This window comes from Engystomops pustulosus, chromosome 10, assembly GCF_040894005.1.
Source record: "Engystomops pustulosus chromosome 10, aEngPut4.maternal, whole genome shotgun sequence".
Lineage (NCBI taxonomy): Eukaryota > Metazoa > Chordata > Amphibia > Anura > Leptodactylidae > Engystomops > Engystomops pustulosus.
This window is the reverse complement of record NC_092420.1, coordinates 8354503-8371008: the sequence shown is the minus strand read 5'-3', so window position 1 is coordinate 8371008 and position 16506 is coordinate 8354503. Positions and strand designations below refer to the sequence as shown.

The following is a 16506-nucleotide window of genomic DNA, read 5'->3' as shown; positions in this document are numbered from 1 at the left end:
TGCAGCTTATTTGGGGTGATCTCTGCCCGTCCTGCTCCTTCCATGCTTTACTCTCGTGCCAGACGCAATGAGTGTGAAACTCACAGGAATGTGCTGATCCCGATCATGATAATCCGCGGCCATCTGCTCCCTGATCGCTACGATGCTAACTTGGGTTTCCAGACTTATGAGTAAGAGGAATTTTTTCAGATTTTTCTTTTTAATATATTTTTCCCACTCTGCGCCTTCTGCTACTATTGTGCTGTTTCATCAGGACATCATGTGCCGCAACAAGCTATAATATATAACCTGATACCGGATTAGTGTCCTCTAACACAGGAGCAGTATTATTGTACATTCAGTATTATAGTAGGTATATTCCTGTACATAGGGGGCAGTATTATAGTAGTTATATTCCTGTACATAGGGGGCAATATTATAGCAGTTATATTCTTGTACATAGGGGGCAGTATTATAGTAGTTATATTCTTGTACATAGGGGGCAGTATTATAGTAGTTATATTCCTGTACATAGGGGGCAGTATTATAGTAGTTATATTCTTGTACATAGGGGGCAGTATTATAGTAGTTATATTCCTGTACATAGGGGCAGTATTATAGTAGTTATATTCCTGTACATAGGGGGCAGTATTATAGTAGTTATATTCCTGTACATAGGGGGCAGTATTATAGTAGTTATATTCTTGTACATAGGAGCAGTATTATAGTAGTTATATTCCTGTACATAGGGGCAGTATTATAGTAGTTATATTCCTGTACATAGGGGGCAGTATTATAGTAGTTATATTCCTGTACATAGGGGACAGTATTATAGTAGTTATATTCCTGTACATAGGGGGCAATATTATAGCAGTTATATTCTTGTACATAGGGGACAGTATTATAGTAGTTATATTCTTGTACATAGGGAGCAGTATTATAGTAGTTATATTCCTGTACATAGGCGGCAGTATTATAGTAGTTATATTCCTGTACATAGGGGGCAGTATTATAGTAGTTATATTCCTGTACATAGGGGGCAGTATTATAGTAGTTATATTCCTGTACATAGGGGACAGTATTATAGTAGTTATATTCCTGTACATAGGGGGCAATATTATAGCAGTTATATTCTTGTACATAGGGGACAGTATTATAGTAGTTATATTCTTGTACATAGGGAGCAGTATTATAGTAGTTATATTCCTGTACATAGGCGGCAGTATTATAGTAGTTATATTCCTGTACATAGGGGGCAGTATTATAGTAGTTATATTCTTGTACATAGGGGGCAGTATTATAGTAGTTATATTCTTGTACATAGGGGGCAGTATTATAGTAGTTATATTCTTGTACACAGGGAGCAGTATTATAGTAGTTATATTCTTGTACATAGGCGGCAGTATTATAGTAGTTATATTCCTGTACATAGGGGGCAGTATTATAGTAGTTATATTCCTGTACATAGGGGGCAATATTATAGCAGTTATATTCTTGTACATAGGGGGCAGTATTATAGTAGTTATATTCTTGTACATAGGGGGCAGTATTATAGTAGTTATATTCCTGTACATAGGGGGCAGTATTATAGTAGTTATATTCTTGTACATAGGGGGCAGTATTATAGTAGTTATATTCCTGTACATAGGGGGCAGTATTATAGTAGTTATATTCCTGTACATAGGGGACAGTATTATAGTAGTTATATTCCTGTACATAGGGGGCAATATTATAGCAGTTATATTCTTGTACATAGGGGACAGTATTATAGTAGTTATATTCTTGTACATAGGGAGCAGTATTATAGTAGTTATATTCCTGTACATAGGCGGCAGTATTATAGTAGTTATATTCCTGTACATAGGGGGCAGTATTATAGTAGTTATATTCTTGTACATAGGGGGCAGTATTATAGTAGTTATATTCTTGTACATAGGGGGCAGTATTATAGTAGTTATATTCTTGTACACAGGGAGCAGTATTATAGTAGTTAAATTCTTGTACATAGGCGGCAGTATTATAGTAGTTATATTCCTGTACATAGGGGGCAGTATTATAGTAGTTATATTCCTGTACATAGGGGGCAATATTATAGCAGTTATATTCTTGTACATAGGGGGCAGTATTATAGTAGTTATATTCTTGTACATAGGGGGCAGTATTATAGTAGTTATATTCCTGTACATAGGGGGCAGTATTATAGTAGTTATATTCTTGTACATAGGGGGCAGTATTATAGTAGTTATATTCCTGTACATAGGGGGCAGTATTATAGTAGTTATATTCTTGTACATAGGGGGCAGTATTATAGTAGTTATATTCTTGTACATAGGGGGCAATATTATAGCAGTTATATTCTTGTACATAGGGGGCAGTATTATAGTAGTTATATTCTTGTACATAGGGGGCAGTATTATAGTAGTTATATTCCTGTACATAGGGGGCAGTATTATAGTAGTTATATTCTTGTACATAGGGGGCAGTATTATAGTAGTTATATTCCTGTACATAGGGGGCAATATTATAGCAGTTATATTCTTGTACATAGGGGGCAGTATTATAGTAGTTATATTCTTGTACATAGGGGGCAGTATTATAGTAGTTATATTCCTGTACATAGGGGGCAGTATTATAGTAGTTATATTCTTGTACATAGGGGGCAGTATTATAGTAGTTATATTCCTGTACATAGGGGGCAGTATTATAGTAGTTATATTCCTGTACATAGGGGACAGTATTATAGTAGTTATATTCCTGTACATAGGGGGCAATATTATAGCAGTTATATTCTTGTACATAGGGGACAGTATTATAGTAGTTATATTCTTGTACATAGGGAGCAGTATTATAGTAGTTATATTCCTGTACATAGGCGGCAGTATTATAGTAGTTATATTCCTGTACATAGGGGGCAGTATTATAGTAGTTATATTCTTGTACATAGGGGGCAGTATTATAGTAGTTATATTCTTGTACATAGGGGGCAGTATTATAGTAGTTATATTCTTGTACACAGGGAGCAGTATTATAGTAGTTAAATTCTTGTACATAGGCGGCAGTATTATAGTAGTTATATTCCTGTACATAGGGGGCAGTATTATAGTAGTTATATTCCTGTACATAGGGGGCAATATTATAGCAGTTATATTCTTGTACATAGGGGGCAGTATTATAGTAGTTATATTCTTGTACATAGGGGGCAGTATTATAGTAGTTATATTCCTGTACATAGGGGGCAGTATTATAGTAGTTATATTCTTGTACATAGGGGGCAGTATTATAGTAGTTATATTCCTGTACATAGGGGGCAGTATTATAGTAGTTATATTCTTGTACATAGGGGGCAGTATTATAGTAGTTATATTCTTGTACATAGGAGGCAGTATTATAGTAGTTATATTCCTGTACATAGGGGGCAGTATTATAGTAGTTATATTCCTGTACATAGGGGGCAGTATTATAGTAGTTATATTCCTGTACATAGGGGGGCAGTATTATAGTAGTTATATTCCTGTACATAGGGGACAGTATTATAGTAGTTATATTCTTGTACATAGGGGGCAGTATTATAGTAGTTATATTCCTGTACATAGGGGGCAGTATTATAGTAGTTATATTCCTGTACATAGGAGGCAGTATTATAGTAGTTATAGTCTTGTACATAGGGGGCAGTATTATAGTAGTTATATTCTTGTACATAGGGGGCAGTATTATAGTAGTTATATTCCTGTACATAGGGGGCAGTATTATAGTAGTTATATTCCTGTACATAGGAGGCAGTATTATAGTAGTTATATTCTTGTACATAGGGGCAGTATTATAGTAGTTATATTCCTGTACATAGGGGGCAGTATTATAGTAGTTATATTCCTGTACATAGGGGGCAGTATTATAGTAGTTATATTCTTGTACATAGGGGGCAGTATTATAGTAGTTATATTCTTGTACATAGGGGGCAGTATTATAGTAGTTATATTCTTGTACACAGGGAGCAGTATTATAGTAGTTAAATTCTTGTACATAGGCGGCAGTATTATAGTAGTTATATTCCTGTACATAGGGGGCAGTATTATAGTAGTTATATTCCTGTACATAGGGGGCAATATTATAGCAGTTATATTCTTGTACATAGGGGGCAGTATTATAGTAGTTATATTCTTGTACATAGGGGGCAGTATTATAGTAGTTATATTCCTGTACATAGGGGGCAGTATTATAGTAGTTATATTCTTGTACATAGGGGGCAGTATTATAGTAGTTATATTCCTGTACATAGGGGGCAGTATTATAGTAGTTATATTCTTGTACATAGGGGGCAGTATTATAGTAGTTATATTCTTGTACATAGGAGGCAGTATTATAGTAGTTATATTCCTGTACATAGGGGGCAGTATTATAGTAGTTATATTCCTGTACATAGGGGGCAGTATTATAGTAGTTATATTCCTGTACATAGGGGGGCAGTATTATAGTAGTTATATTCCTGTACATAGGGGACAGTATTATAGTAGTTATATTCTTGTACATAGGGGGCAGTATTATAGTAGTTATATTCCTGTACATAGGGGGCAGTATTATAGTAGTTATATTCCTGTACATAGGAGGCAGTATTATAGTAGTTATAGTCTTGTACATAGGGGGCAGTATTATAGTAGTTATATTCTTGTACATAGGGGGCAGTATTATAGTAGTTATATTCCTGTACATAGGGGGCAGTATTATAGTAGTTATATTCCTGTACATAGGAGGCAGTATTATAGTAGTTATATTCTTGTACATAGGGGCAGTATTATAGTAGTTATATTCCTGTACATAGGGGGCAGTATTATAGTAGTTATATTCCTGTACATAGGGGGCAGTATTATAGTAGTTATATTCCTGTACATAGGGGCAGTATTATAGTAGTTATATTCCTGTACATAGGGGGCAGTATTATAGTAGTTATATTCCTGTACATAGGGGGCAGTATTATAGTAGTTATATTCCTGTACATAGGGGGCAGTATTATAGTAGTTATATTCCTGTACATAGGGGCAGTATTATAGTAGTTATATTCTTGTACATAGGGGGCAGTATTATAGTAGTTATATTCTTGTACATAGGGGCAGTATTATAGTAGTTATATTCTTGTACATAGGGGCAGTATTATAGTAGTTATATCCTTGTACATAGGGGGCAGTATTATAGTAGTTATATTCTTGTACATAGGGGGCAGTATTATAGTAGTTATATTCCTGTACATAGGGGGCAGTATTATAGTAGTTATATTCTTGTACATAGGGGGCAGTATTATAGTAGTTATATTCTTGTACATAGGGGGGAGTATTATAGCAGTTATATTCTTGTACATAGGGGGCAGTATTATAGTCGTCTATACACATTGCAGACTGTTATCTTGTAGCGGTGATATTACTGGGATATCGGCTAGGGCTTAGGAAATCCTTCTTGTTTGCTAAATCAATATAATGGAGACTCCTCTCATCCGTTTAACCTGCGCTATCATCATCATTACATGTGAGATTCTGAATTGTTGGCTCTGAGAGAAGGATGTACCTTTGGAAATGGCGAGAGCTTATCGCTAAGTGTCGAGGGTTAAACGGTGGCTTCACGGTTCAGATGTGTCGTGTTGGCTTCTTATCTGGGATGATGGTTTATACTGATGACCTCTCCACTGATGAGTATTGATGGAGCGATGCCAGAGCCTTAAAGGAACTCAAGTCGTGAGCGATGATTATCAGGAAAAGACTCGAGATGAGTTAAAGGGAGTGTAAATGATAGATGGCCCCTCTCCTGCCAGACTCCCAGCAGCTGGCATCTGCCGGATGTGGTACAAATGACTGTGGGATGCACCATACGGGTGTCCTGGCACATTACGTATGCGGTGGTTAGCACTTCTCATCTCTTCGTTAGATGTTGGATGGAACATGAGCCACACGTTACATGTCTTTTATAAAGCCGCCTAATGAACTCATCGCGCCAGTCTCCCAGTTATTTTGGCATAAGATGTCGAATCATTGACTTGACTTCATATTTGTGACACTCGGAGACCAGCTGTTAATAGGAACCTCATCCACTCGGGAACATCTGTCTCTTGTGTTGTATGGGGGGTCCTGGCCAACAGGGACCAAGTCAGTGCTACACGTCTTCCACTTCCTCAGCACCATGACGGAGCATGCCCTCGGATCCTGGTGGACGAGTGATCTGGTTCCATTTATGATTCAATACAACGTTCCTCATAGGTAATAATGTGGCTTCGAGGGGATTTCTGGTTGGAGGGTGTGTAGATTTAGAAGAACTTGGACCTTCTTATTTTGATAGACCTTCCCAGAGACCTCTACATAGTCGCACCGAATTCAGTAGCATCCGAAACCAAAGTGACCGTCAACAAGTTTTTGGTTTCAAAAGTCCTGAAAAATCCTTCCTGACCCTTGTAATCGCTACTTTATCCCATCCACCTCCGGTGCAGATGACCTGCATCCATATGGGGTCCTGATATCAGCCCCTACTCTTATCACCCCTCTCCTTGGAGGTCACTGACCTTAGTGCGTTGGTCCTGATTGTCCTTCGCGGGGAATCGATGGATTGCTTTATCAATAATGATGGATTGGACGTTAGCCGTGTGTAGTAAGCACAAGATAATGATTGTGTGTTTCCCCTCAGCAGCAGAAATCCACCAAGGTTATACGCTCAGGTTCTTCATACAGTCACCCCTCTGGTAACCCCTACACACTATTCATTGGCTTTCTTCCACATGCGAAATACCGTATTCCCACCTCATGTGGTTACTGCCGAGCCCCTGATCAGTTTGGTGCTTGTTTCATTAAAATCCTCCCAACCGTTCACTAGTTAGCACCCCCAGAAGTTTAAAAGTGAGTTAGCGCCTTCTGGGGGCGTGTCCCTGTGTGCTGTATAAGGTCTCCGCCCCCCTGGCGGGTGTGAGATGTGCCACGTGAGAGCTTCTAGGGGCCATATCTGTAGAACGGGTAGACGGATTTTATTAAAACAAATGCCACATTGACCAGGAACACAGCGGCAACAAAATGAGGCCTGAGATTCAGGATTGTGGAGATGGTGTAAGTCCCCCTTAAAGGGAATGACTTGTTGTGGTATCTATAGTAACCAGTCGGGGTGTATAGCTCAGTAACACCCGACATGACGGTCCATTTGGGCAATGTTCTGGCTCTGTCTCTGACTATCAGTGTGTTCTGCTTTCTTACAGGACTGTCCTCAGATTCTGCCTTCTACTCAGATCTACATTCCCGTTGGCGTGGTGAAGCCCATCACACTGACCGCCAAGAACCTCCCACAGCCGCAGTCCGGACAGCGCAATTACGAGTGCATCTTCCACATCCCGGGGAGCGTAACGCGGGTCACTGCCCTACGCTTCAACAGCACCAGCATCCAGTGTCAGAACACCTCGGTGAGTGAATGAGCCCCCTAATATAACTCTGCTACCTGTCATCTAATCCATCTATTATATATATCTCCTCTATCTACCATCATCTATCTCATATCTCGATCTCTTTATATCTATCTCATATATCTCCATCTATAAATCTCTCTCTCCCTCTGTCTGTCCATCCCTCAGTCTCATTATTCTGCGCTGTGTGGGTGTCTTGCAGTCTTTCTGGATGTTCTGTGGCTGTTTCGCTGTTTTGTTTTCTCCTAATAACGCAATTTACATAGTGTTATTTCCCAGAGGTGCTCGCAGGATTTTATGATTACAAAACTGCAGCAAATGAAAGCAAAACAGGAATCCGCCTAATACCCATAGAGCGCACCCCCCGCCCCCCGCTGCAGATGTGTCCTGCCGGTCTCTGGGCCCCTGCGGGTCTGCCCCGTCTCTGGGCCCCTGCGGGTCTGCCCCGTCTCTGGGCCCCTGCGGGTCTGCCCCGTCTCTGGGCCCCTGCGGGTCTGCCCCGTCTCTGGGCCCCTGCGGGTCTGCCCCGTCTCTGGGCCCCTGCGGGTCTGCCCCGTCTCTGGGCCCCTGCGGGTCTGCCCCGTCTCTGGGCCCCTGCGGGTCTGCCCCGTCTCTGGGCCCCTGCGGGTCTGCCCCGTCTCTGGGCCCCTGCGGGTCTGCCCCGTCTCTGGACCCCTGCCTGCTTTATGCTGCTCTGTATTTGCACAGTGTTATTGTGTGTTGGATGTGCGCTGGAGCCGGTCGGAGGGGAATTGCTGAGTTTCTATTTGCTGCTGTGGCGTTTTGAGAAGGTCAGCAAGTGCATTTGTAGAGAAGCTTGTTAAACACTTTTCAGAGCCTCCGTATATACAATGACTGGTCCCTGTGGTCTTTATAGTTTATACGGGTCTTCCATGTGCTGCGGAGGGGGCAGATTTGGTAAGATTGTCAATGACTCTTTCCTACAATGCAAAGCGTTGCAATGTATCAGTTGGAGTTGAACTTGGATAAATAGTTATAGTATCCACAAAGCTCTAACCTGATTTGGAAGTCATCTCATAACATGATTACTCATTGTTTCCAATAATATCTTACAGAATAGTGAGTGCAGCTCTGGGGTATAATACAGGATGTAACTCAGGATCAGTACAGGATAAGTAATGACATGTATGTACACAGTGACTGCACCAGCAGCAGAATAGTGAGTGCAGCTCTGGAGTATAATACAGGATGTAACTCAGGATCAGTACAGGATAAGTAATGTCATGTATGTACACAGTGACTGCACCAGCAGCAGAATAGTGAGTGCAGCTCTGGAGTATAATACAGGATGTAACTCAGGATCAGTACAGGATAAGTAATGTCATGTATGTACACAGTGACTGCACCAGCAGCAGAATAGTGAGTGCAGCTCTGGAGTATAATACAGGATGTAACTCAGGATCAGTACAGGATAAGTAATGTCATGTATGTACACAGTGACTGCACCAGCAGCAGAATAGTGAGTGCAGCTCTGGAGTATAATACAGGATGTAACTCAGGATGAGTACAGGATAAGTAATGTCATGGATGTACACAGTGACTGCACCAGCAGCAGAATAGTGAGTGCAGCTCTGGGGTATAATACGGGATGTAACTCAGGATCAGTACAGGATAAGTAATGTCATGCATATACACAGTGACTGCACCAGCAGCAGAATAGTGAGTGCAGCTCTGGGGTATAATACGGGATGTAACTCAGGATCAGTACAGGATAAGTAATGTCATGTATGTACACAGTGACTGCACCAGCAGCAGAATAGTGAGTGCCGCTCTGGGGTATAATACGGGATGTAACTCAGGATCAGTACAGGATAAGTAATGTCATGTATGTACACAGTGACTGCGCCAGCAGCAGAATAGTGAGTGCAGCTCTGGAGTATAATACAGGATGTAACTCAGGATCAGTACAGGATAAGTAATGTCATGTATGTACACAGTGACTGCACCAGCAGCAGAATAGTGAGTGCAGCTCTGGGGTATAATACAGGATGTAACTCAGGATCAGTACAGGATAAGTAATGTCATGTATGTACACAGTGACTGCACCAGCAGCAGAATAGTGAGTGCAGCTCTGGAGTATAGTATAGGATAAGTAATATATTAGTGCGTTGTAGATTGGTTAGAGCTGTTGTTTGCTCATTTGCATAGTGGTCTGGGTGGTCGGGTTTCCACACTTCTCTCTGGTGTCTGCTGAGTCTGTGTGTATTGAGGGGAGAACAGATGGAAGGTGGTCCATTGCTTCTTAGCGGAGCCTGTGTTCAGGGGTGGAAGGTCTTGTGATATCCCAGTGAGACGCCATGCAGAGCTTTGGAGAGCGCAGGAGCCGGGTCAATGAGAGCGTGAAATCCATGAAAGGAGTTCACTTCGCCAAACCTCAGTAGATTAATTGTGTTTGCAAAGCTCCAGCCAAGAAAATCCAGATCTAATGTATTGATGGACAAGGTGTCTCTGGGGATGGAGGCCGCTGCCGGCCTCCTCCACCCTCTGAGCGCACGACTGCTCCACTCATCTACCTCCCAGCGTGTGCATTGTGTCCTGGGCATTCTCTACAGCAGCCCTTGGCCTTGTGCATCCAACCACCTGATCCTGACCCAGTGCAACTATTGATGAACAGTGAGATAAGCCCCGAGCTTATACTTAACCCTTACTCTGCTAGAAACAGTTTTTAAATAATTTTATATACTCATGGATATAGTTTCTTATGCTGATTGCCTATGTACAAGAATATAACTACTATAATACTGCTCCCTATGTACAAGAATATAACTACTATAATACTGCTCCCTATGTACAGGGATATAACTACTATAATACTGCCCCCTATGTACAGGAATATAACTACTATAATACTGCCCCCTATGTACAAGAATATAACTACTATAATACTGCCCCCTATGTACAGGAATATAACTACTATAATACTGCCCCCTATGTACAGGAATATAACTACTATAATACTGCCCCCTATGTACAGGAATATAACTACTATAATACTGCCCCCTATGTACAGGAATATAACTACTATAATACTGCCCCTAGGTACAAGAATATAACTACTATAATACTGCCCCTATGTACAGGAATATAACTACTATAATACTGCCCCCTATGTACAAGACTACAACTGCTATAATATTGCCCCCTATGTACAAGAATATAACTACTATAATACTGCCCCCTATGTACAAGAATATAACTACTATAATACTGCCCCCTATGTACAAGAATATAACTACTATAATACTGCCCCCTATGTACAGGAATATAACTACTATAATACTGCCCCCTATGTACAAGAATATAACTACTATAATACTGCCCCCTATGTACAAGAATATAACTACTATAATACTGCCCCCTATGTACAAGAATATAACTACTATAATACTGCCCCCTATGTACAAGAATATAACTACTATAATACTGCCCCCTATGTACAAGAATATAACTACTATAATACTGCCCCCTATGTACAGGAATATAACTACTATAATACTGCCCCCTATGTACAGGAATATAACTACTATAATACTGCCCCCTATGTACAAGAATATAACTACTATAATACTGCCCCCTATGTACAGGAATATAACTACTATAATACTGCCCCCTATGTACAGGAATATAACTACTATAATACTGCCCCCTATGTACAGGAATATAACTCCTATAATACTGCCCCTATGTACAGGAATATAACTACTATAATACTGCCCCCTATGTACAGGAATATAACTACTATAATACTGCCCCTATGTACAAGAATATAACTACTATAATACTGCCCCCTATGTACAGGAATATAACTCCTATAATACTGCCCCCTATGTATAGGAATATAACTACTATAATACTGCCTCCTATGTACAGGAATATAACTACTATAATACTGCCTCCTATGTACAGGAATATAACTACTATAATACTGCTCCCTATGTACAGGAATATAACTACTATAATACTGCTCCCTATGTACAAGAATATAACTACTATAATACTGCCCCCTATGTACAGGAATATAACTACTATAATACTGCCCTCTATGTACAGGAATATAACTACTATAATACTGCCCCCTATGTACAGGAATATAACTACTATAATACTGCCCCCTATGTACAGGAATATAACTACTATAATACTGCCCCCTATGTACAGGAATATAACTACTATAATACTGCCCCCTATGTACAAGAATATAACTACTATAATACTGCCCCCTATGTACAGGAATATAACTACTATAATACTGCCCCCTATGTACAGGAATATAACTACTATAATACTGCCCCCTATGTACAGGAATATAACTACTATAATACTGCCCCCTATGTACAGGAATATAACTACTATAATACTGCCCCCTATGTACAGGAATATAACTACTATAATACTGCCCCCTATGTACAGGAATATAACTACTATAATACTGCCCCCTATGTACAAGACTACAACTGCTATAATATTGCCCCCTATGTACAAGAATATAACTACTATAATACTGCCCCCTATGTACAAGAATATAACTACTATAATATTGCCCCCTATGTACAAGAATATAACTACTATAATACTGCCCCCTATGTACAAGAATATAACTACTATAATACTGCCCCTATGTACAGGAATATAACTACTATAATGCTGCCCCCTATGTACAAGAATATAACTGCTATAATACTGCCCCTTATGTACAAGAATATAACTACTATAATACTTCCCCCTATGTACAGGAATATAACTACTATAATACTGCTCCCTATGTACAAGAATATAACTACTATAATACTGCCCCCTATGTACAAGAATGTAACTACTATAATACTGCTCCCTATGTACAGGAATATAACTACTATAATACTGCCCCCTATGTACAGGAATATAACTACTATAATACTGCTCCCTATGTACAGGAATATAACTACTATAATACTGCCCCTATGTACAGGAATATAACTACTATAATACTGCCCCCTATGTACACGGATATAACTACTATAATACTGCCCCCTATGTACACGGATATAACAGCTATTATACTGCCCCCTATGACTGGATATACTAGGTATTCTCTCTGGTTATTATTATGTATGATTTGTGGTATATAGAGCTGAGTGCAGTATATGGTACATAAATGTATTTATTCGCTTTGCTCTCCAAAGATCCAGGACTAATAGAAATCTGCCCTCTCTGTCTTTCTCTGTCTCTCTTTCTCTGTCTCTCTGTCTCTCTCTCTCTCTCTCTTCTTCTCTCTCTCTCTCTTCTTCTCTCTCTCTCTTCTTCTCTCTCTCTCTTCTTCTCTCTCTCTCTCCCTCTCTTTCTGTCTGTGGAGTCTCTTTTATCCTTCAGCGCTGTATTTGCAGTAATGTTTCTTTTTATTTATTTTTTCTCCCCTTTTCTCAGTATTGAATCTTTCAAATACAAAACCCCACAAAATTCTTGTGAAGACCTTGTCCCCCTCCCCTCCCCCGTCTCCCTCTCTCTATGCGGCCGTCACATTTATCTTGCTTGCAGCCGCGTGTTAAAGTGAGGAGGGAGAATCGGGAGAATTTGATAGGATCCAATTAAATGTGTGCAGATAAAATGATGATGAATTGCAGCCGGGTTCCGCAGAGACGCCCCGTACGTTAGCGCCGGCCCCGCTGAGGTCATCAGCTGCAGAAAATATAGGACACAGCTGCGGGTACACGGCCGGGGCGGTATTATTGTACATTCACTCTCTACCTGCTAATAAATTACATTGATTATTATAGGAATAACCGTAACGCCGCTCCGTGCATCCTCATTTATACCGCACAAGAACCCAGAGATAACTAGAAGGGGACAAAGCCCCGGCCCCCTCCTCCATGGATTGGTGCACAGCCCAATATTCTTCTCTCCCTGCTATTATTCCCCGCATAGATAAAAGCTATGACGGTGGTTTTATGTGTGCACATGGTGGCGGCACAATCACAGGTTTTGTTAATTTTTGATTTATTATCTTTGTAATTTTTATGTTATTGTATCCCCAGTCCTCACACTTGTATCAGTAGCTTTATATGTGTACAGTGTGGCGGCACAGTTATTTGTATACATATAATGTATCAGGGAAAGACCGGCGCATTATTAACATTTATAAGCAACTGCAGCGCCCCTCATGGGCATCCCAGCATCATGGAGGACTCTGATGCTGGGAATCCCGGCTTCAAACTACTGCTATGAAATAAGGAAAAAAAACTTTCCATCAGATCTAAGAAAACTCTCTACATCAGAGAACATTGTGTCCTGTATGCAAATTAAACTAAGAAAGGAAGATTGTATTATGGCATTATTTTTGTATATATTTCTGCTCCTCTTTAAGACCCTTAGAAAGCTCTATGATTGGTTTGGAGGGGGAGGGGGGGACATTTTGCTCCGGATACTCTCCCTTTAATACTGTCAAGCAGCTTGAAGTGAAGTTTCCTTTCTTTATTCTCACTGTGCCCCTTGTCTACCTCCTCATCCCTTACTCCCCTCTTGTCTATCCCCCCCCCACACTATGCCCCTATTGTCTACCCCCCCACACTATGCCCCTATTGTCTATCCCCCCCCCACACTATGCCTCTATTGTCTACCCCCCCACACTATGCCCCTATTGTCTACCCCCCACACACTACACCCCTATTGTCTACCCCCCCCCCACACTACGCCCCTATTGTCTACCCCCCACACACTACACCCCTATTGTCTACCCCCCACACACTACGCCCCTATTGTTTACCCCCCACACTACGCCCCTATTGTTTACCCCCCACACTACGCCCCTATTGTCTACCCCCACACACTATGCCCCTATTGTCTACCCCCACACACTATGCCCATATTGTCTACCCCCCCACACACTATGCCCCTACTGTCTACCCCCCACACACTATGCCCCTACTGTCTACCCCCCACACACTATGCCCCTATTGTCTACCCCCCACACACTACGCCCCTATTGTCTACCCCACACACACTATGCCCCTACTGTCTACCCCACACACACTATGCCCCTATTGTCTACCCCACACACACTACGCCCCTATTGTCTACCCCACACACACTATGCCCCTATTGTCTACCCCCCACACACTACGCCCCTATTGTCTACCCCCCACACACTACGCCCCTATTGTCTACCCCCCACACACTACGCCCCTATTGTCTACCCCACACACACTATGCCCCTATTGTCTACCCCCCACACACTACGCCCCTATTGTCTACCCCACACACACTACGCCCCTATTGTCTACCCCCCACACACTACGCCCCTATTGTCTACCCCCCACACACTATGCCCCTATTGTCTACCCCCCACACACTATGCCCCTATTGTCTACCCCCCACACACTATGCCCCTATTGTCTACCCCCCACACACTATGCCCCTATTGTTTACCCCCCACACACTACGCCCCTATGGTCTACCCCCCACACACTACTCCCCTATTGTCTACGCCCCTATTGTCTACCCCCCACACTACGCCCCTATTGTCTACCCCCCACACACTACGCCCCTATTGTCTACCCCCCACACACTACGCCCCTATTGTCCACCCCCCACACACTATGCCCCTATTGTCTACCCCCCCACACACTATGCCCCTATTGTCTACCCCCCCACACACTATGCCCCTATTGTCTACCCCCCCCACACACTATGCCCCTATTGTCTACCCCCCCACACACTATGCCCCTATTGTCTACCCCCCCCACACACTATGCCCCTATTGTCTACCCCCCCCACACACTACGCCCCTATTGTCTACCCCCCCACACACTACGCCCCTATTGTCTACCCCCCCACACACTACGCCCCTATTGTTCACCCCCCACACACTATGCCCCTATTGTCTACCCCCCACACACTACGCCCCTATTGTCTACCCCCCACACACTACGCCCCTATTGTCCACCCCCCACACACTATGCCCCTATTGTCTACCCCCCCACACACTATGCCCCTATTTTCTACCCCCCCACACACTACGCCCCTATTGTCTACCCCCCCACACACTATGCCCCTATTGTCTACCCCCCCCCACACACTATGCCCCTATTGTCTACCCCCCCACACACTACGCCCCTATTGTCTACCCCCCCCACACTATGCCCCTATTGTCTACCCCCCCACACACTACGCCCCTATTGTCTACCCCCCCACACACTACGCCCCTATTGTCTACCCCCCCACACACTATGCCCCTATTGTCTACCCCCCCACACACTATGCCCCTATTGTCTACCCCCCCACACACTATGCCCCTATTGTCTACCCCCCCACACACTATGCCCCTATTGTCTACCCCCCCACACACTATGCCCCTATTGTCCACCCCCCCACACACTATGCCCCTATTGTCTACCCCCCCACACACTATGCCCCTATTGTCTACCCCCCCCACACACTATGCCCCTATTGTCTACCCCCCCACACACTATGCCCCTATTGTCTACCCCCCCACACACTATGCCCCTATTGTCTACCCCCCCACACACTATGCCCCTATTGTCTACCCCCCCCACACACTACGCCCCTATTGTCTACCCCCCCACACACTACGCCCCTATTGTCTACCCCCCCACACACTACGCCCCTATTGTCTACCCCCCCACACACTACGCCCCTATTGTCTACCCCCCCACACACTACGCCCCTATTGTCTACCCCCCCACACACTACGCCCCTATTGTCTACCCCCCCACACACTACGCCCCTATTGTCTACCCCCCACACACTACACCCTTTTGTCTACCCCCCTACACACACAGTCTACACCCCTCCCCCACCACCATCTCAGCTGGTGCCTTCCATTTTCATATTTTTGGGTAAATTTGTTTTGCCAGCGGTGAAAGCCATAAATCGCGTCTGGCACCTCTCTGCTTTTTATAACCCCATGGAAAATAAATCCTAAAATGAATTCTGGAGGCGTCTGTAGTAAACATGACATAAAGCCGCTAAATCACAATAATGTCTTTAATTTCAACATTTTAATTTTTTTTTTATATTTTTTCCTATTATTAAGATCTACCACTAAAAGGAATATTACCTCCTCCCCCCATGAACCTCCTCCCCCCATGAAT

At 42.6% G+C, this 16506-nt stretch overlaps 1 protein-coding gene across 4 annotated transcripts in view; it reads left to right on the top strand.

The window, feature by feature from the left end:
* PLXNA1 (plexin A1) overlaps positions 1-16506 on the top strand; it is a 249533-nt gene that overhangs the window by 189637 nt on the left and 43390 nt on the right. For all 4 annotated transcript variants that reach the window (XM_072126988.1, XM_072126986.1, XM_072126987.1 and 1 more), the window contains one exon: positions 7199-7399. In XM_072126988.1, the coding sequence (XP_071983089.1) occupies positions 7199-7399 (201 nt within the window). The remainder of the gene's footprint in view (positions 1-7198; positions 7400-16506) is intronic.